The 23,615-nt window shown below is 33.7% G+C and overlaps 1 protein-coding gene across 2 annotated transcripts in view; it reads right to left on the reverse strand.

Annotated features, from left to right (window-relative positions):
- The window catches only part of LOC140449878 (synaptic vesicle glycoprotein 2B-like), a 45,208-nt gene that overhangs the window by 18,209 nt on the left and 3,384 nt on the right, over positions 1-23,615 (reverse strand). For both annotated transcript variants that reach the window (XR_011951910.1, XM_072543275.1), the window contains exons 3-6: positions 19,450-19,644; positions 15,990-16,152; positions 7,604-7,782; positions 3,748-3,932 (exon numbers count right to left, since the gene is read on the reverse strand). Coding sequence is in view for 1 of the 2 variants with exons in the window: in XM_072543275.1 (XP_072399376.1) it covers positions 3,748-3,932; positions 7,604-7,782; positions 15,990-16,152; positions 19,450-19,644 (722 nt within the window). In the remaining variant the exon portion in view is untranslated. The remainder of the gene's footprint in view (positions 1-3,747; positions 3,933-7,603; positions 7,783-15,989; positions 16,153-19,449; positions 19,645-23,615) is intronic.

Genomic DNA, 23,615 nt, shown 5'->3' on the forward strand with positions numbered 1-23,615 from the left:
GTGCATAAAAGAGAAATACCGGGGAGACCGGTATTTGGGTATAATTGAAGTGGATATGTGAGTCCACTAGATGCAAAATTGTATTTAAGAAATTGTAAAAACTGAGTTTCAGCTGACAGTTATTTGTAATATGTTATAGCTATCTGCTGATGTAGAAAGTCAGCTGCAAAGTCAGGTATTTGCTAAGAAATAGGCATTAGAAATCTTAAGTCAGATACAAAGCTCGGTATTTGTGAGTCTATGCCAGTTGTATAACTGTGTAATTCCAATTGGACAATCATTTACATTGTTTAAGTAACATTACACGTACATATGTCAATTACGCCATCATACACAATTATGAAGGCGCATATGCGACCGGGTGCACTGTTTGTTGTTTTACTACTAAAAACACCAAGTTTATTGCAAATAATTGACATTATGGATCTTAGTATGCATAATAAACATTGTGAAAAAGGAAATGGGAGAAATTGAGTTGTACAAACACAAAAATGGAAACGAAATTTAATGAAGCTTAAGAGGTAAGAGGTGTCTACAATTAACTAGATGAATACGAGACTTACTGTCAATATCTTTAGGCATAAACCTAAAGATTTACCCTGGTTTTCCACCTTTAATCATACAAAGAAAGTGTATTGTAAAGATTTAAAGATGCGAGACATTCAACGGTTCCATAATAATATATCCACTGACAAAATTAAACAGGTATTTTTTGCCGAAAGAGATCAGGTACAAACCTACATTGAATTTAAATTAAATATTTTGTTTTTACAGTAGAGGGTGGACTTTTAAGAGTATGCAAGAGAGCATTTCTTGAAATAACTCATTTAAGTTCTGAAATAGTAGAGCTTGTTGTAAGAAGTTTGTTATTTGGAGTAAAATACCAAAAGAGGCCATCTAAGGTTTGCAGATGATATTGTACTAATAGCTGATAGGATAGATGAGGCCAAAGAACTTTTAAATCAGCTCTACCTTTCCTCGCTAGAAAGAGGATTGAAAATAAATATATCTAAAACCCAGATGATGACAAATCTGTCAACGAGAGATTCAGTCAACGAAGATATCTGCGTAGGAACAAGATCCATAGACCAGGTAATGGCCTATAAATACCTAGGTCATGAGATTCACATAGGAAAAGATAACCAAACCGTTGAGCTTCTTCGTCGTATAAGACTGACTTGGGCAGCCTTCGGCAAGCTGAACCATATTTTCAAATCGTCTGATATACCAATATGCCTTAAAAGAAAAACGTTTAATCAGTGTGTTTTGCCAGTGTTAACTTACGGCGCGGAAACGTTGACCATGACAAGGAAAACAGTTTAAAAGATCCGTGTGTGTCAAAGGGCGATGGAGCGTGCTATGTTGGGCGTTTCACTACGAGACAAGATCCCAAATCGCCAGCTACGACAAAGAACAGGAGTGGCTGATGCAGTAGAGAGAGTAGCAACACTGAAATGGAACTGGGCAGGTCACGTGGCTCGAATGACAGATAATAGATGGACAAATCGGATACTGGAATGGAGACCAAGAGGTGATGCCTACCGAAGCAGAGGTCGTCCACAAACACGTTGGACTGACGATCTAAAACTTTGTCATAGGAATTGGATGCAAGAGGCACAGGATCGAGATAGATGGAGAATTATGAGGGAGATCTATATCCAGCAGTGGATAAGCGAAGATTAAATGATGACCAAAAAAGAGAAGAGGGGGAGATACAACAAAAGGTAGATTTGATCCAATAAAATTAACTATCCAAACATTTATGGGGCGTTTGAACGGTCCAGAAAGTCATATAATAGAGGACGATCAACTAAATTGTATTTACCATGTGATCTAAATTTTACAAAGCTTTACATTATGCACTGTCAACGTTATCCACATCATTCCGTAAAGTTATCATATTTCCGAATATAGATTAAAGAACACTAGAACCTATCATTCGGCACTCCCTTAATGGATACTTGTTCTACGTGTCTCAGAATGAAAGAAATTTTGAGAAAAGAAAATTTAGAAGAAGAGAAGTTAAAGGTTATAACAGAGCAAAAAGTTTATTTAGAGAGCAGTTTTATTCTTTGTTAAAATACGAATCAAATCATAATATAACAAATATTTTCTTCTGATTGTCAAAAAAAATCTTTCCTTACCAAAGCTTTCCGACCAGGCGGCTTATTTCTCGCAGCAAATAATTTTTTATAATTTCACCATCATGCCTGAAAATTCAAAATCAAATCGTTCTTCTGTAAATGTGACGTCATATGGTGGCTGGAGTGTGAACAGCCAAAAGATTCAAATGCTGTTGAATCTGCTGTATATGATACTCTCATAAAACTCAAGTTTGAGTCAATCAAATCAAAAAAGTTCACTTCTTTGCAGATGGATGTGGTACACAGAACAAAAATAGCACAATGATATCTATAATAATCTTCTGATTGGTTGATGGTCACATCAAGAAAGTTGAGTTTTTCACGTTTCCTGTTGTTGGTCATTCCTTTTTGCCACCAGATAGGATTTTCGGTATGATAGAAAGGGAGATAAAAAAGAAGAACTTTGTAATAAACAGAAAAGAATATGAAGACATAATTGGAATCACTCAAAGGTGCCGAGACTTGGTAAAGACTTAAAAAACCTTCCCAGTGACATTTTAAATGTAATGCATGGAAAAGATTTATATTTTCTAAGGACAAAGATCATATGGCCACGGTAAGGGAGGAAATATTTTATCATTCTGACATAGGGTTCAGCAAGTCTATAATATGAAAAGGGAAAAAGATTTCTTTATTGAAACCAAAGTTACAACAGATTGGATGTTTATTGAAAGGAGATAAATCGTCCGTAGACACTCCCCTTAAAAAAAAATTTGCTGAAAATTTTAGAGACCAGCCGGAATTCACATTTTTATAAAATAATAGATACTGGCTTACAGACAAATAATAACGAGAATGCTGCAGAAAATGATCCTATTGATGATGAGGACCCGGAGAAACTTGGAGTGTAGAACATATTATAAATATATACACATAATTTGTAAGACTTTTTGTACTTTGGATAAAAATATACTGTTTAATAAAAATTTGCTTCCACATGCTTTCTTCCTTATTCATTACATACTAGGTTTGGAAAACAGACTAATCCAAAAACCACTAATGTAGTTAATGGTTGACTATTATGATGTATTTTCAAAAAATGTTAGTTGCCTAAATCTGTATTTACATAGTTCACTTGCAAAACTTCTTATTTTCAAATTTTTCTTTCTTTCCTAGCGAACACAATAACATTCTTAGAAATGTACTCAGTTTGACTTCTACAGTAAATTGAAAGTTTTGCATCTGGCGGACTCATTTTTATTTTTCATAATTTTTTCTTACCAAAGATTTCGATTTACTTGTAATGGATACAGCCCTGTACAAAAATTGATAGCATGTAGCTTTTTACATGCCACTTTTTCTTTTTTTGGGTTTTTACTTTTCAGTAAAAAATCGGGTTTAAAATATAATTTAATATTAGCTTTAATAATTTTATCAATGTTATTCCAATAAAACTTAATTAAGTTAGCATAAAATTTAGTTAAATAATATGTCTTTTAGATGTTTAGAGACTGTATCTTGGACAGCTAATGCGTTGGAGACGGGATGGTTTGTGCTAAGTTCAAAGTGCTATGCGACTGAATGTGTATCAGAGGATTATGAGAATTGTAATCACGGTTGGATCATCCATTAAAATTACTTATTAACTATAATAATAACTTACTGGATAATCGGTGACTGGGTTTTTGGTGTTAATGGTATAAATTGACTGAAATGACTTAAGAGCCTTGTCGTGTTCTTTCTTGCTCACCAGGTATTTTGGACTTTCTGGAAGCCACAAAAATCCAATGCCTCCTATTAATGGGGGAATACAGCATAACAACAAGTAAAAGTTCCACGAATGAAATGCTAAAAAATATATATACAGGGTAATTTTTTTAGGGTTACAATTAAAGGTTTTAGAGAAATTTTACATAATTGTAGAGTGACGGGGCAAAGTGATCTAAGTGCCAAAAAACATTTTATTGGGAAAACACAAAAAACCGTTTTTGAATCAAATTTATTGTCGTAAATCGTTTATTTAAAAATAAAAACTGTTAAATTAAGTCATTTTAAATATTAAACATGCTTCAAATATAACACATATTACAAAATATGAAAATGATAAAGTGCTTAAACTGTCAAAATGTTTAAAAAATATTGTTTATTGTCATCATCGAGAAATTGCAACATTGCAGTAATGTCTTTCTTTTTAGATTCTTTTAAAGGTAAGGAATTTGGAAGAGAAGACTGAACGGAATTTAGGACTATACAACTTTCCCACGGTGCTAAATCACTGTAACTTTTCTTGTACATGACGGTCCCAGGGTTGTTCTTTGAAACTCGAATCCAAACAGCTGTAGAAATTCCAAGTTTGACTGTATTCAGAAACGCGGAAGAGGCTGCATCAAAATCAAAAAACGTTTTCTCGTCACCCATGTTCAGAACTTTGTAAAGACGTGAAGGTCTCGCTGTGACTATCTCCTTCATAACATCCTGCATAATAATTAGCTTGCATTGTCTTGCTCTTTTTTCGATTAAAGCAAAATCCCGATCTGAAGCTGAGAACGAATGACCTGATACAAGAAACTTATGATCGTTTCAAAAACTTCATGGCAGACAAGAAAAATGTACAAGAACAAAAGCATTCTGTTTTTCAACTGACCTACACAGTTATCACTCCAAACGCACAGATTTTTTTTGTATGTATTGAATAGTCCACAGTTTAGTGTTTGTAAAAGGCAAGATGCCATTTGGTTGCCTCCTCTTCCTGATTGCCCCTCATGTAAAATACACATCAATCCATCATCTGTATCAGCCACGTGAATACCAAAGTTGTAACCAGATATTTGGCGGGAATAGTACATACTACTGTGAGTTAGTTTGGGTAACGAAAAAACTTTCTGCAAATCCATTGTTATGGTGCACGTGTCACTTACTGGCAAGGTGCTTCGTATAAAGTCGCTTTTTATAGATGCGAAAACAGCTTCTACTTGGCGGTGATGTAACTCAAGTTTTGTTGTCCCTGTTTTCTTGGTTGCTGGGTCAGAACTTTTGGTTGATATGCTCAGTTGATCGCATGTTTTGCAAGTATCCACTCGTGGTCGACGGAAGGATAGGTTCGGAAAATCCTTCAAAAAAACACTTCGGTAAAACTTGTGTGAAATATGAGTACAAGGATTCTTTTCTTGAAATGCCCTGAAAAGCCTATGCACATTCAGATCAGAGCTCAAATACTCTTTGTCCGACTTAAGTCGGTTGTAATGACTGACATCTCTAGGGAAGCTATTAATATGTTGTTTCACTAAACGACGATCATGGGCAGTGAATTTAAACATTTTTGCACCACCTCGCTTGTCTGTGTACATGTAATCCCAACTTTTTTTCTTCTTGACAATGGTTGTAATCCTTTGGGGAGTAACAGCAAAAATCTTCATGAATGTCTGTTTACAAACTTTTTGTAAACCTCCCTTACCATCAGGAACAGTGTACATGTACTGTACATTTAAATCCAGTGAATAGTAGGACTCATGGAGTTGCATCTTCTCTATCCAGTCAGTTCCTTACAATAGCTGTTCTTACATTTGCATTCAACCTGAAAACAAAAAAAGCAAAATATAAGGTTACATTGCAAATATTGGTTTTTGTTGCTAACGACATTATTGCACACATACTCGAAAATAAAAATTAATACTAACCTCGTTTTTAGGTTTACGTCTTGCCGGAACTAGTTTTTTAAATTTATCGGTAGTGTACGAATTTCCACTAACTCGTGCCTCACTCTGTATTTTTCTCTTACGTTTTTTGTTTTTAACTGTTTCATCACGAGAAAATGCTTGTTCATTCATTATTTCATGCAAAATAGGAATTTTAACCTTAAAACGACACGTTCCCGAACGTTTATAAGCAACTACTGACAAGGAACAATACTAATAAAGAAGCATGGCACTTAGAACAGTTTGGCCGGACACGTCCGAAGGACATACCGCTAGCTTGATCATGCAGTCAATTTTTAAATTAGGTAACAGTAGAATAGGGACTTAAATCACAGTGGGGCTATTGGCGATGGCACATAGAACACTTTGAGTGGAAAAAGTGATTTTTTGATTTTTTGGCACTTAGATCACTTTGCCCCGTCACTCTACAATTAATATCAGAAAATTTAGAATATGGAACATTTAGGAATGGAATTTTTAGAGTAAAATATTAACAAAACTACAGTTTAATTTTTTTTATATTTTATTTATAATATTCCATCATTTTTATGAAGCTTTCCCTATACCTAATCTCATTGCTTTCCGGGATATTTTTGGGTTTTTCAAATATCGGGAATACCTGCAATTTTTGTAAGTAGAAATAACTTAGTCTTGTGTAATAATATAACAAAATTATTTTTATTTAATACATAACTATTTAATCTAAAGTAAATGTTCAAAATGTCCACATAAAACTTCTATGCAAGTCTGTGGCCGATATCCAAATGACCGAGCCACATTTCTTAACATTTGTGAGTCAATATCGTTAAAAGGTTCTCTTGATCCATTTTTTATATCATCTGGCGTTATTGGAGGCTACCACTACACAAGGTTTTTTATATAGACCCACGTGAAAAAATTAATTGTGAATTCCGGTAATCGCGGTGGCACACAGTTGGTCTTCCTCGGCTTATCCTCCTCGCAGGAAAATTAATATTTAGATGATTCTGAATAAGACAAGTGTGATAAACTGGAGCACCATCGTGTAAAAATTACATTTTTTGTCCAATATTAAGTGGAACATTTTGTTGTAGTAGTGACAAAAAATTATTATTTAGAAAATCCGGATATACAGCACCATTCACACATATAGCATCATTCACACAACCGTCAAAAAAATTTGGGCCCATTACAGAGTTTCCAACAATACCACCCTACACAAACACCTAGTTTGACTATGACTGTTAATAACGTGGAGATTGCCTGACACCTAGTAATAAAAATTATGCCGATTTACTGTTCCATTTTTGTGAAATGTAGAATCATCTTCAAAAAGCACATAATTGTAAAAAAAATCGGTCCCTATGCACTTGCTGCTGACACCATTGACAAAAAGATTATCTGCGATGATATAATCATCGACTGTCAATTCTTGATGTTAATTAAGATATGGTTGAATGCTATATGAGTTCTACAATTAAAAGGCAGATATCGAGCACAGTTATTTATTAAATCTTGTCCAAGTACTCTCGCTCTCAGAACATCGTCATACAGAATAGACCATAACGTATCTCCGGGGGCATGTGACGCAAGAACTAGTATATTAAGTACTTAACCGCCGCAGTCAATGTGTTAATAGACAACTATGTTCAATATCTGCCTTTTATTTGTACTTGTTTGTTTTAATATATTTTAACTTAAATATAAAACATTAAACAGAAACTATTATTTTTACGATAAAGTTTAAAAATTATAATTTTTTCAGGGTTTCGCTCATTATAATTTTGTTCTTGTTTTCTAAATATTGTATGGGTGTCCAATTTGCAGATTAAAGTAATATCTTACCAATGGCATCATACGAGAATATGGTATCACGGTTTGTTAAAATTAGGAGAGCAAATAGCGGCAACAAAATATCTCCAAGCCCATAAACACTTCCCAACAATAATTGCACTATAGCTCTATGCTTTACTATGTGTACTTCTGTCAGATATGATGCTAAACTTGGGTAAATACCACTGGACCTAAAAATGACAGTAATATTAGCAACTCAAATCTAGTCACAAAAACTATAATTTAATTGATAACTCCGAGTAGGGGAGAGGTGGGTACATGTGGACAAATTTCAAAAAAAATTTTATACCGCAAAATGAGATTCATTGTAAAGTATTGTGAATATAAGATTCACATATTTGTGAGTCTTTGTGTACATTTAAATTTGGCAGTTATTAAATTATTTACGGCACATGCAATAAATTCCAAGTAGATGTAATTAGTCCACATGTGTCCCTAAGTGAGGCACATGTGGACAAGACAATATTTTCTATGGGGCACATATGGACACAGGTTTTGATGGAAATAAAATAATAACAATTGTTTTATATGTGCAATTTTTAATATTTATTTAATATACTGCATTAAATTATCACATATTATACCCATGAAAATTAACTGAAAACCTAAAAATGTTGCTGGATCTTGCTGTGCTAATTTTTGTTTTCAATTTTCTCATATTAATGTTTGCAGAAATATGACTCTCATCCTTCTGATCTGGAAATACAAAATTTTGTCGCTGCGTCATTTTTAAAAAATTTACTAAAAATACTGACTCTTCTAGTTCCTTTTCGATCTGACCAAAAAAGAATTTGAGTGTTTTTTTTTGTATCAAATTTATTGAGAATAAAATTCCCTTTTTGAATATTTGAGGGATCCAATCCAAAATATTTACCATCTTCAGTCTCAAGACTATCATCTGATTCTCCGCAAGAATTCTTAATTTTGCTTTCTGACGTGTCCTCATCAAAAACTTTGGGAATATGAGATTTAGATTTTTGCTTTTCTATATTGCTTGCCTTTCTTTCCTGAGCTCGTTTCCCTTTTTCTTCCTTTTCAGTTATTTTATTTTCTAATCTATTTATTTCTGGTGTAGCGGTCAGACTAGTTGATTTTTTTTCTTTTTTCCTTTTTTAGAACTTATTCTCACGGCCTTTGGGTATGGACGAATTTGTTGAGGAGTAAGTTTTACATCGAAAGTAATTACAATTTTGGACCATTATTTTTCGGTAGTTAAAAATGGTTGACAATTATTGTTGACTTGTGGTTGAACATTTGCCGATGATGATTTAGAAGGCATTTCGGAATTAGAGAGTGTACTGCAATTTAGACAATTATCAGTTGTGGTATCTTGCTGCGATACATCACTGACTTCCGTAACTTCAACTTCTACGAAATCCTTCTTCTTCTTTAGGTGCCGTCTTATTAGCGAAGGTTGGCGATGACCTCTGCAAAGTCTCTCCTATTTTGGGATTTCCTTCTTAAACTTTGAAAGTCTAATCCTGTCCAATCTTTGATGTTGCGCAGCCAGGTCATTTGTCGTCTATCTGGGCCGCGTCTGCCTTCTATTTTCCCTTCTATATTAAGCTGAAGGAAGTTATACCTGTTGTGTCTAAATATGTGTCCAAGATAAGACGTTTTACGCTTCTTGGCAATTTCTGTGGGTTCACGTTCTCTATTCATACGCCTTAAAACTTCTTCATTTCTAACGCGGTCGGTCCATGGAATTTTCAGCATACGACGAAATACCCACATCTCAAAGCTCTCTAAACGTCGTAACGAGCTAACTGTTAACGTCCAAGCTTCCACGCCGTGTAATAGTACACTATATACATAAAACTTTACGAAATCCTCTGATGAAAAATATTTTTATTAAATGGATAGCAACTAGTGTTTCAAAACGCAGAAATAATGTTTTTTCTATCAAATGCTTCGTCAAATGCTGGAGCTGTTAGATGTGCAATGTCATAAATTGTTATAGCTTTTCCCGGATGTGTAGACATCCATAAGTTGAATGCTGCACGACAACGATCCTTAAAAGGGCCAAATAGACACACATCTTGAGGCTGCAAACGATGTGTTATGTGTGGAGGAAACGTTATGAGAACTAAACCATTTTCCCTGCAATAAAATATAGCATCTAACGTTGCATGTTATCCAAAAGTATTAAAGCAGGGTTTTCCTTAGAAGCATGCATGTTTTTTTAAATATGCTTTACAACTTCGGGGAATCTGTCGTTGTTCATTCAATCACTTGGAAAAGCAATACCAATGCTGCCTTTTAGAGCTCCAGTCAGGAATTACTCTTTAAATCGCACTTGCGAGAAGATGTAAACAGGTGAAATAGCATTTTTATCGGCAATGAATATTCCAACAAACGTCACTTGTTCACGTCTCTCTGCTCCAATCCTTGTCCCACTTGCTTATTTGCGACCACTTTTGGCATTTGCACAACAGTGGTCACTCCGCTTTCATGTAAGTGCATAATTCTATCACTAGTAAATTTGTACGTTGTGTAAACAGTATCTAGCTTATCAAAAAACATGTGTCTACGTTAGCTTTAATAAAACTTAGAGTTCTGGCTAGACTCCTAGACTCCGGTTTTCGCAAAGATAAATTATTGTGAGGTTCATGAAACCATTCATTCACTCAATTCTAGCAAAATGATTTTCCGACCATGACTTTGGCACATTTTTTTCAAGCTTCAGAGCATACTCATATGCGAATGTTTGAATTTGAAAGTAGGTTCATCCATACTGTAACTTCGAAGATTAAAGAATATAATTTATTAGACTGTCTTCTTCTTCATTTAAAAAAATCTGCTGTGTTGTAAATTTTAATGAAAACTTTATTTCGGATATTTCTGTATCATTTATATTTTTTTGATTAAGTTTTTTTAATACTTTATGTAACATGGACTTCTTCAATCCATATCTCTCTGCTACGTTTCTAATTGATCCGTTACCATTTTTTATATCGCAAATGGCCTGAATTACTACGTTTTCAGGAATATTACTTTTATCAGTTTTTCTGATGTAGGTTCTCACCGTTATTTTGATCTGTAAGGTAAAAAAAGAGATATTTTAAGTTGTTTTGTTTTCAAACAACCTATGGGATACAAGTGGACACCGGATATCTGTTTTTAGGTTATGAATAGAACAAAACTGTAGAGACTTACCTGATATCAAATATGACAATATTCAAAATACGATGTACTTTACAAGGAAACACAGAATGTCACTAAATAATATTACAATCTCTAAAAAACTATTTATTTACTTTTACGCGACAAAAGTAACACAACCTCGTGACACAAACAAATGGCAACTGACATTGAATTTATTTCTAGGCATAGAAATAAGCATATTATATTTCAACCTAGTGGGTATATCACCAGTGCCAACTAGGAGAGTGAGTTAGAACCACTCGACAAGAAATCTAGACGGAAAAAAATCAACTGTCCATCTGTGCGTCTCTCCACATGTGCATCTCCTTCCCCTAAACCATTAAAATAAATATTTTCTTCGGATTGTATTGTTTCATTCGAATACATACATTGTTTTCTTGTAGCTATTAAGAAAAGAATAGAAATATATATATATATATATATATATATATATATATATATATATATATATATATATATACCCTATATATATATATATATATATATATATATATATATACCGGGTATATATATATATATATATATATATATATATATATATATACCCGGTATTTAGGCGTTCCACGCCCTTCCGGTAGGGATCTATGGAGGAGTATCACCTAGCCGCAAGCCCTTATCTCTTGCCGTACTGCTCCACCATAGGCCGATCAGATACCAGCATATTCTAGACTAAGCCGCAGATTCATTTTAGAATTTTAAACTACTGCGTTAGCCTTTTTGTCTGCTATTCACCGAGCCGGGGATTTGAACTGACATCTCTCGCATTGAAGCGAAGGAGAAGCCAGCCGCCCAGCCCGCTTGGCTATCCGATCGACATAGAAATAAAAGTATATTAAAACGTTTTAATTTTTTTGGACATATCTGCCCTTAAATTTTGATTCTGCTGTATGAAGATATTTCTATCCATCCTTTAAACTGTTTATATTTTGTCAAACTACGCCGTAGTTTCAAGTTTCCGAATAATTTAGAATAATTTATTTCTTATTTGTTATTTGAAAATTATGTATTACATTATATGTATATTAAAAATTGTATTTACTTTAGGCGTATAATCAGTTTTGATTCTAAGTATCTAAGTATCAGATTTGTATTGGTATCCAAAAAAGGCACATGTTAAGTGATCTTTTTAAGTATAGTTTAATGTTGGAAACTCGTATTCGTAATAAGTTTTTGTATTTTGTTCTTGGACAATTTGAATGTAATTATAATTTTGAATTGTTTCTAATTCTCTGTGTCCGATTCTTCTCGATTAACGATGATAACCTAAAGTGTTGAAATCGTGGAGTAAAATATAGTTTTATTGGCAGCTACTGAATTATTACAATATAGTTGTTGTTGAGGTAAAAATTTATATAATAGACTGCCTCCCAAACTAGTCACGAAGCTATATTTATAGTCTCACTAAAATGCTACTATTCATGAAATAAGTGTATTGCTCTCTGCATAGAACAAAAACCTTTGACTTTTAAAAGCTTGCAAATTTAATTTGAACCGAGGAAATGATTGCAGGCATTTCCTCAATATATATTAGGCAATCTATAGTTTGCAGAGAGTTGAACACATTGTATCTAAGCTACTAATAAATATGTTTCACAATTATACACGGTGAAATATCAGGAAATTAAGAATAATGTGAGATTACAAATTAATGATCTAATTTGTGATTGATTAGTTTCCTTTGGTTGACTTTCAAAATATAGAAAGAATGCCTTTGTAGAGTTTTACATTGGAAGCTCATCCAGAGGCTGCACGGCCTACATTTTTAAGTCATGGTTACCTCTCCTGTTTCATTCTTTCTTTGAATAGACATGTTTACCAGATAGTAAAGGATTATCAATTTGCTTTTAAAAAGTGTTGTGCATGCCTACTTTTAAGAAGCTCGCTTTACTATACAAGGCCTGGGGGTTAGAGTTTGCGATAGTTGACCTCTGACCATCTAGATAAAATATAAAGGCCATTTCAAGATGGTTCAAGATTTCAAGACACGCATGGTTGATTTACCCATGCGTGTTTACATATTTGAGATCTATTAAATTCTCTACTTTTAATATAAGATTGATGTTCACTTATTCTAACATTTAATGGCCTTAATGTTTCACCTATATAAAACTGATCGCATTCACAAGGTATTTGTGAAAAAACAAATGTTTTTTCTCTAAGAACGAATTGTCGTTAGAACAAGTAATTTTGGCTCTATCGTATAATAATTTTAATGATTTTCATTTTAATATTGATATTGTGATTTGATACATACAGTAAGTAGTCTCTCTCTATGACGATTCCCTATATAACGATAATTCCTCTATAACCATGAAAATAGTAAACGTTGGTTGGTTCGTCATAAGAACAATGTATTAATTCTTTCTCTATACCGATATATCTTTCTCTTTATAGCGATAACTTTTTAGCGTTCAATAGTTGATAACAAATGTATATTGTGTTTAAAGTTCAGACTACCTGAGCCACAAGTGGCAAGGTCATTGTCCAGCGGTTGTTTTGTTTTGCGCTTAAGGAATACGGCCACCCATTCTACTCTTTCTTATCAGAAAATTAATTTTATTAATTTATAGGCGTACCTAACTATTATCACACAGATGTTGTCATCTATTGACGACTTTTCATTTCCAGTTTGAGTCGTGTCTTAGTGTGTCAACAGTCAACATGTTTTCGAAAAACCGTAAAGTGCTCTCGGTGGAGGAGAAGTTATCGATAACTCGAGCAATAGATAAAGGTGAAAAGCAATCGGATGTCGTTCACCGGACGGAGCTGTCTCAATCAACTGTGGCTACAATATGAAAGGACAGAAAAAAGTGGCTTAAAGCGGAGATGCACGGCGGTAGCAGGAAGAAGTTGCGGACACCTCAGCATGAAGATTTAGATCGCGCTATGCTTCAGTGGTTCCAGCTGCAGCGTATGAACCATATTCCACTTTCTGGGCCTGTGGTCAGAACAAAAGCTGAGTTTTTCTCAATTGAACTTGAAATTGAGAATTTTAAGGCATCTAAGGGGTTGGCTGAGCAACTGGAAGCTGCGGCACAAGATCAACTACGGGCAAATCAACGAAGAGGCTCGCGATGTTCACAAAAACGTAACGGATGATTGGCTAGAAAACGTGTGGCCTGAACTGAAGGCACGATATGCGTCAGACGACATTTTCAATGCGGATGAGACTGGATTGTTTTTTAAAATGACACCAAACACAACTTTAAAATTTAAATTGGAAAAGTGCCTTGGTGGAAAGCTCTCTAAGAAACGCATTACAGTTTTAGTGGCCGCTAACATGACAGATTCGGTGAAACGAAAATTGTTAGTGATAGGGAAGTCGAAAAACCCGCGTTGCTTAAAAAACACAAAAAATCTACCGGTGACCTATAAAGCAAACAAGAGTGCGTAGATGACCTCGGAAATTTTTGACGAAGCGATAAGAAAGTGGGATATCGAGCTTAAAGGAAAAAATTCTTTTGCTTGTAGACAATAATTGTCCTGCTCATCCTGTATTGTGCGACCTTCAAAACATCGAAATCTGTTTTCTGCCAGCAAACATAACGAGTGTCCTTCAGCCCATGGACCAAAGTGTCATCAAAAGTTTGAAAAGCCATTACAGGAGAAGACTTCTGATGGAATTGGTTGAGAATAATCGCGATCTTAAACCAAACATTCTTGACGCCATCCTAATGATTAGTAAATCCTGGGACGAGGTGACGAGCAATACAATAAAACATTCCTTCAAATACGCAGGATGGCTGGAAGATCAAGGATTGACTGATGATGAAGATAACCTGTCATTAGATGTTTGGGCCAGACAGTTTGAACTTACTATCACCTACGGACCGGAGGAGCTAATAGATTTTGAAGAAGTTGGTGAAAATCTGGACTTTCTGAAGAGAACATCCTGCAAGCAGTTCGTGTAGAAGAAGAAGAAAACAGTGACTCGGAAGTGAAAGCAGAGCCAGAACCAGCTCCGACCCCTCAGCAGGCATTGGATGCGGCAAAAGTACTGCATCGATTCTTCATCCACCAGGAAGACGATATGAGTGCTGTGGAAGATTCGATGCGTCTTCAGGACAAGGTCAGGTCAGTTCTGTGGAAAGGGAAAAGAAGACAGACCAAGGTGACAGTTTTTTTTTTGGTTATGTAGGCTAAATATATTTTACAGTAGCATATTATATTTTTTTATTGTACAGTACATATCTTTTAATTGTACAGTCATTTTAAATGTACATATTTGATTTGAAATTTAAATACCTGTTGGTATGTGTTGGTTTTCTATACACCTACGTCTCATATCCAGTATCGTTCTAAGAGATTAAAACATCCAGGAAAGGTAGTGTGATATTATATTCCTTTTCTATGATAAATGTTATTGTCTCTTCTTTATCGTTTATATCATTCAGGAATATATCCAACAACTCTGATCCACAAAGTCATTATTGAGAATACATCATCTACATTTTTCCATCGTACTTTTTTGGGTTTTAAATTATGTTTAGAAATAATATTTGTTTTAAAATCTTTCATAAATTTATCGGTTAATAATGGAGATAAACTAGAGCCCATTGCTAGATCAAAATTTTGTTTAAAGAACTTATTATTTAGTTGAAACTAGATATTACCAGAAAATGTCAATAATTCCATTATAGCTGATATATTTAGTCTTGTTCTAGTCGCCAATATATGATCACTCCCAAGTTTTGTCTTGATTATATTCAAAGTCTTATCTAATGACACATCTGTAAATAAACTATTTATGTCAAAATTTACTCAAATATTATTTGAATTAAATTTAATAATTTATTTAAAAATGTTGTGTATTTTTTATAAAATACATAAAATAAATAGTTTAAAACCAAAAACTTCGAAAACCGAAGGTTTCTAAGTGTTCAATATCAAATTTAGATTATTACCTAAATCTGTACCCTCTACCATTTTCAACTTATAACTGTATTTTCTAAATAAATGGTTATTTGTACTCGTAATCACATACCTAATTTCTTACAGGAATTGAGATATTAAAGAATTTAAAGTATTGTTTAAATAAATTATGTTAACAGTTTTCTTCGGTTAACCTTTCACTCCAGTATATTAAAAATTATTGATTTCTTAATAAAAAACCTATAAGAAGATTTTAAGCCCACCCATAGCCAAATTAAATATAAAAAAATTGGAACTGTGGTTTACTAAAGAGCATTTGTATAAATAATATAAAACCTACGCCATACCACCTAGAAGTCGAAACGTTAACAGCACTGCAAAAGACTGAGATGACGCTGCAACTAACATGAAACAAAAGTCCATAATACACATTAAAATAATTAATTTTCTTCTACCAAAGCTATCTCCCAGAGATCCCCATAAAAATGAAGTCAACATCATTCCTAAAAAAAAGAAATTGAGTTAATTTATGAAATAAAAAAGTAAAGTAAAGTTAGTGTAACCTTCTGGCTAAGGTCTAGTGTTAGGGTTTTCAGGTCGCGCAAGCGCCCCTAACATGACTTAACGACTACTTTCGTAGCCGGGACCGATGGCTTTACGTGCCCTCCGAAGCACAGTGACAGCTCAGTTAAATTAGAAATTGAAAATTTTGTCGGTGTCGGGATTCGAACCCGGGCCCTCCAGCTTGTTAAGCCAGTAACATAGCCACTGAGATACAGCTGCCACAATTTATGAAATATATACTATTGTTATTCGTATTAAACATTTTTGATTTTAAAATATTGATAAAAATAAAATATCTAGTGTGAAAATAGAATATTCACTAAAAAACTCCCCTTAATAGTTTTTAAATTATACAATAAACGATCGGTTGTCTACTAGCCAAGTAGCTGCCTTACCGAGCAAAAAGACGAAAAGAATACTGCTAGGGTCCTGTTGGTCCCTGCTTGTCATAATAAGCTCCTAATGGGATGGAATGAAAAGTGGTGAGGCGTCGAATGAGGTGTCAAGACCTCAAAAATGCTTTCAAGACTCGATCTGTCTTACTTCAATGAATTTAAGTACAGTAAAGTGGCCGTCGTTTGAGGTAATAGTGGTCGGTATGCGAACTGCTAGAAGCAAGACGAGACCATTAGTCATACTGGTTAACGCTCTTAGTATCCGAGACAAGCTCAAGTGAGACCACTATAGTTTTATTACATAGTGTCCTCTGTTTGGATGACTGAAAGCTCATTAACCTCCAGTCCCATGCTGGACGTGCGCTTGTAGTACGTGCCCAGATTGAACATGCAGTGGTAGAGTATACTTCACGGCGGTAACCTGTCCAACGTGCGAGGTGAGTACCTTATTTCTACCTGTGTTCACTGGTTCGCTCTTATCTGGAGCAGACTGGCCGAGGCATTGGTTCTGTCAGAATAGAATTGAATACCTGCTTAATGTCATACAAAACTCACATGCGTCCTACTCCACCTAAATTGGGGCTTATTGGGCTATCTGCGGACTTGACCAACCGGGGAAATCTACGTTTACAATTTATTCATGCTGACACGGATTGCTTAAGAGGATATGGCGTCTGAATTCACTTGAGTTTCTCTTTTAAACCCGAAAACTCCACAAGAGTCTCTTATCAACACGAGAGACTTGCGGCGAGTCTGCTTCTAGGCTAGAAATAACGTAGTGTCTCTGTCAAATTTCGATACACTACAGTGTAGAATTCAATTCCTCTACTATTATTCTTTATTTCGCATCTTATTCAATTAACACAAAAACTGGTTTTCCAAAACACTTTATTCTTTAACTTGATATAAAAACAAGAAATTTTTTTTAGCTCGCTTTCAATTTCCAATTTCCATACATCTCATTCTATCACTTCACATATTATCCTGTAGATTTCTTTCTCATATTTTCCTATCGCTATTTTTCATATTTTTTCATTCACTTCAACAGGCCATACCAGATGACTTCTTTATAATTATATATATCTTCTTTATTTTTCTTCTTCTGATTTTCTTTTTATTAATTATTCTCAACAGGTAAAGTGCTATCCAGTGTTATATATTCGGTATCTTCTCTAGAGTCACACCATAGTTGCTAAAACTTCTTTGCTCTATTGACGAATTGCATCGAGATATTCAACTATTTTGTTTTGTGCTATTCCATCAGTACGTTTATTCAAATTTCTGTTTGTTTTTTTTTCCAAAGATTCCTGGTGAATTTTGATGGGTCATCCGTGATTTCTAACTTGGCGTTGAAATATCTACAGATTTTTAAGAACTAAATAAGTTCTTTAATTTTAGAGTTAAAAGATATGCCAGAACTCACGGCTAAAAGACCTGAGATGTTTTGACCGCTCATCCGGTAGAAATGAAACGGAGCAATAAGAACAAGAAGGTTCTCTTTTGGTCGCGGATATTATTTTTTCGTAAAATGTTTCTATTTCTCGTCATTGTGTTATGTTATAGGGACATAAACCTACATTAGCTTTATAATGGTTTTGAACATTAATTTTATTTTGAAATAAACTACTTTGGTTCAGATTTGATTTACACTAAGATGATGGTAGCCAACATTCTTTTGCGTATAATGAAACCGATATCTCCAACAGATAATTCATTTAATCATTTATAATACTAGAAGTGAGCTGATTGGAGTATAATTAAATTTTCTTTTCTTTTCCAACTTTACTGATGGCTACAGTATCCCATTCTATTTCTTAGAATCTTTCTTCGGCAGCTAGTGATCGGGCCTTAAATCCATGTATTACTTAATTACTTATTTTAATGCTTGTTATTTGATGATGATATACTACTTAAGCAGTTTATTCAGTTCCAAATTTATACTTGTTTTTTCCAATATTACCGACAGTTTCACTGGTGGAATCACGAGGGGGCAATGGAGAACCAGATTCAAAATTCAAGAAAAAAATTGTTTAAATATAAAAATCAATTGACTGACATGAAACTTAAACTACGGGCAAACAATTTTAACCTAATAAACCCGCTAGTTAGGAAAATTAAGGGAACCTAATGTCTGGTTTTAGTTGGTATTCCACTGAAAGTTCACCAATCCCCTCATCCCTAGGGCAAATTCTATATCCACCAGTGCACAGTTTATATAGAAGCATAGTACCTATCTTGTTTTTAAGTTCTAACAAATATTAAATGAACTTCTGATGAAATGATTTCTTGCTAACCTCTGTTCAATTATTTGTAACAAGGAAATGACATTATTTATGTCATTTACAGCTCGTCCTTTAGCTTATATTTTATGGTAATCTTATATTTGCGTACAGAAATTCCTTAATTTGTTTAGATTTATATCATTTTTTTATAAATTGCGTTCATCTGATTCTCTTCACTCATCTATATTCGGATTTGAATTAATATGATATAATATTATTAAATAAAGTTAATTTAATTCTTTGTAGGGCTATCGGGTGACATCCAGGTATACAACCCCCATATAGCATATACGTTGCACTAAAACGGTGTTTTTATATTTTCGGAGCTGATCTTTATATTTACCGGAGCTTTTTAAAAATTAAGTTTATTACCAATATTAAAAACAATATTTTTTTATTTAAGATTACCTTCTTGTTCTGTACTTTTGTCTTTGTTACAGAGTTTGATTGCTTTGTGACTATATAAGATTGTTACAGAAGATTTGGTATTTTCTTATATTCACTTGCTATTTTTAAAAGGTAATCAACAATTATTCTGAAGTAACATAACATAAAATACCTGCTGAAGGTACTGCATTTAAAACAGCCTTTTCTTTTATTCCTAGACCAAGATCACATTCTGCAGCAGGAACAACGTACGGCATCACTCTCCCTTCGAACACACATATAAGTCCAGTAAATATGGCAATTACAACTACGTATGCGTTAAATTTTCCACATCCTGAAGCTGAGAGTGCTTCTTCGCAATCAAATTCTAAAACAAAAATAAGGCAAAAGTGAACAAGAGATACATTAATTACAAAAAACGTTATTTGTGCAGCACGAAATTAACAAAATTAACTCCTTTATGACAAAATGACGGTAACCAGCATAATCAACAGTAAAAATCCTACCGATTAGGGTTTCTAAAGGAAAAATTAAAGAGATTTGTAAATCTCTGAGAACTAGAAAGTTTCCGGAATCAGACCGTGTCTCCCCGGAACTTGGAAAATATGATTAATTACTATTTAAATAGGAATAAGCCACAATTAAAGGTTAAAATACGTTTATTGACGTTTCAATTTCCATTTCGGAAATCGTTCTTGTATTTTGAGAACGATTTCCGAAGTGGAAATTAAAACGTCAATAAACGTATTTTAACCTTTAATTGTGGCTTATTCCCATTTAAATAGTAATTAATTTAAAATGGCACAAGAAAATAGCTTCAGAACAATATTGGGAAATATGATTTCCTAGACAACTACAATGTTCATAAGAAGGGAAGTAAAGATAACTCTGATAAATGATAAAAGCAACATGATGATGATTGTGGGTATAAGACCTATTTTCTCATTACATTAATCTTAATTAATTAATATTAATATTAATTTAAGAAATGTGATAATTACCAACACGAATTGGAGTCCTTAGTAAAATTTTAAGTATATGAAAAGTTTCTAAATAAAAGAATAAATGTAGAGTTCTTAAAAATGCAGAGTGGCAATCAGGATTTAGAGAGCTACAATCCACAATAGATTATTTATTCTCTATCTCCCAAATAATAGGTAAAAGGGTGAAAAAAGCCACGAAACTCACCTTGTATTTGGGGTTCCCAAAAAAAAAGCATAATATGGCAGCATTCCTTAACAAAACTTTGGAAATAAGTCCACAAAACGAATATAAATACTACACGTATAAAAGCTGTCCAAAAATTGTACGAAAATAATACTGCCAAAATAAACTCATAATCGTATCTTTTAAAACATTTGAAGATCAGCATGGGTCTAAAGCAACAATGCTGTTTGTCACCGACGCTCTTTAAAATATATTTAGAAAAAGCTATGAACGAAGGAAGAAGAGCAATAAGGCAGCTAAATAGCATGCTGTGGCATAGAAATATATCAAATGAAAATAAACACAGAATATATAAGAGTATCATAAAAAGTATAACAACTTATAGTAGTAAGATGTGACCGCTACAAGAGAGAACTTGTAAAATTTTTCCTCATTAGAGGTCGCTAATTGTATACATTGGTATATCATTTTACTATAATTGCCAACTAGTCGATGCATTTCGATCAGTCATCTCACAAGTCTTCCTGATAAAAGGTAACTATTGAAACAGGTGAAAAAAATAGTGCGAGACTTCGTCCATATAATTCACTCTTAAAACCTTTTAGGCAACCGAAATAAATTTGTGGACACATACTGCTGGTAAATTAAGGTTAGATAAGATAAGGAATAATATAACTGGAAATTATGAAGGTCAAGCATACAATCAGGGAATGGAGGTCCAGAAACTATAAAAGAAGCCGAGGACGACCATCAACTAGATGGACCGACGACGTAAAAAGAGTAACGGAAATTAGCTGATGGATGATAATGAAGCTTACAATAAGCAAAGACATTAGAATGAATTATCTAAGGTGATATGGTCACGAAGATAAATGGTCACGAAGAGATCAGAGATAGAGAAATAGACGTTAACTGTGGGAAGAGGAGAAGAGGAAATAAGGTAATTTGAAAGCGGAGGGCGTCGGAAAACGTTTTAATTCGAGTATATATATATATATATATATATATATATATATATATATATATATATATATATATATATATAATGATCTTGTATTTTAAAGCTAATTTGAGCAGTCCAAATTTAATCCCCCTGATTAAATCTCCTATACTAAGTTTTTGAGCTTATAAACAATTTAACAAACTTACTAAAATTTTATATTTTATTAACGATTCCGTTTCAAAAATTCTCTGTGTGGGGTTGTTCAAAATCACGCCCCGGATTCTCGTGTAGAACTCGTTCGCTAACCGCCTGCCTTATATCTGGCCCGAAAACCTAACATCTCGTACCGAAACAAACTCCCTCAGCCTCTGCATACTGAGTTCTTCCAACGCAACTATAAATTGGTGGTACTTACAGATCCTGTTGCTATCGAATCTACTACCCGCGTCTCCGTCAGCGTACAAGAAACCAAAACGGCTTCCACTTTTCTTTTAAATCAAACACTTTCGAAAAATAAGGTTATTTTCTTTCTCAACACACACTTAACACTAAAAAAAATGGTAAAGTCTCTCGACTTTGATCTTATTGGTTTTACGGCACAGGAACAGATATTTTTTCTACTTTCAAATAAGCTTCTAACCACAAATTCACTTTCTAACTTTTTTTCTTTCAACCAGTCACGGTCTAGCATTTTCAAAATCCCAAAATTTCATTTCTTCTCCTTCTCTGAGATATCCCAATTTTATATTTTGGTTTCTCTCAACCACTCACGATCTAGCATTTTCAAATAACCCAAAATTCAATTTCTTTTCTTTCTTTGAGTTATCGCAATTATATATTTTGGTTTAAACCATTAGCAATCTAGACAACCGCTTTGCATAAATTAAAATTTTCTCTCCTTGCCGGCTTTCGAAAATAATCAGAGAGCTAGTCGTATGGATTTTCTATTATTCCATATTTCCATATTTTGATTACAATCTAATATTTGTTCTTTGTATACACAATCCACTTTCACCGGAAATAATCTTTTAATATGCACTGATCACTTGCTTACATCTAGAAATACCAGAAATACAATATTTGTTAATATTTTCTTCTTTCGGAATCTCAAAAACTTTATGCATATTTGTGAATCATAACAATGCGATATTAATAATTATAGTGTTTGAGTTTTGGCCGAAAAGTTTCAAATATAAAAAACTCAATTTAGTAACATTTTAAAGAAAAAGGCCGATTAAAAAAGTGGTATAGTAAAAGTAGAAATGTTTAACAAAAAAGAGGATTAAAACTAAAAGTGTTACTCTATACTATAGTGTACGATTGGTTTTGTAAAATGAGAAGTAAGAACATTTCATTATCTGGACTGATATTAAACGAAAGAGCTTTGGAGGTGTCGAATGAACTCAATTTAAATTTTAATGCTTCCGATGGTTATCTTGGCCAGTTAAAACATAACATTAAATTTAGAGCAATTTCTTTAGAAGCTGCAAATGTTAACCTTGACGACGTTTCATAGTGGCAAAGACAACTTCTTATTTATTAACTGGATATTAACCTAAAGATATTTATAACGCTGACGACACTGGTCTGTATTATTGAACTTTACCAAGTAAAACTTTTACATTTCATAATGAAAAGTACACTGGGGGTAAATCTGCTAAGGAAAGGCTGACCGTATTAATGTGTTCAAATTTAAATAGAGAAAAAGAAAAACCTTGGTGATTGGTAAAAGTAAAAACCCTCGATGTTTTAAAAATTTTCATGTTAATAAACTCCAAGTCAACTAGTACTACTGGTATAATTCTCTAGCTTTCTAAAAGACCACCGAAAGCTAAATAAGTTCCTTTGCTGGTACTGCAGTAGGTACTGCTGCATACGTCTGTATTACCTATGACACTGTGCGTGTTTCTGTTGATACAACCGCCGAATTCTTTATTGGCGCCAGTCCACAACAACTACTGCATCCTTACCTGAGAACATACCTCTCAGACACGGACCAATATAAACCTGTAAGTAAATTTTGTTGTTTTCTTTTATTCGACCCAAAAACCGAGAGTTTTACAAGCAGAGACACTATATTCCGTTTTAAGTAATTTAATTTATTTCCATCCTTTATTATTCTTTGTGAAAAAGCTATTCATATTATAAATACGGTCAAATTATTGCTGATTTATATGTATATATTTATCCGTTTTGCTTACCTGGTGGTGATCACTAAATTTTATTAT

This window comes from Diabrotica undecimpunctata, chromosome 9, assembly GCF_040954645.1.
Source record: "Diabrotica undecimpunctata isolate CICGRU chromosome 9, icDiaUnde3, whole genome shotgun sequence".
NCBI classification, from domain to species: domain Eukaryota; kingdom Metazoa; phylum Arthropoda; class Insecta; order Coleoptera; family Chrysomelidae; genus Diabrotica; species Diabrotica undecimpunctata.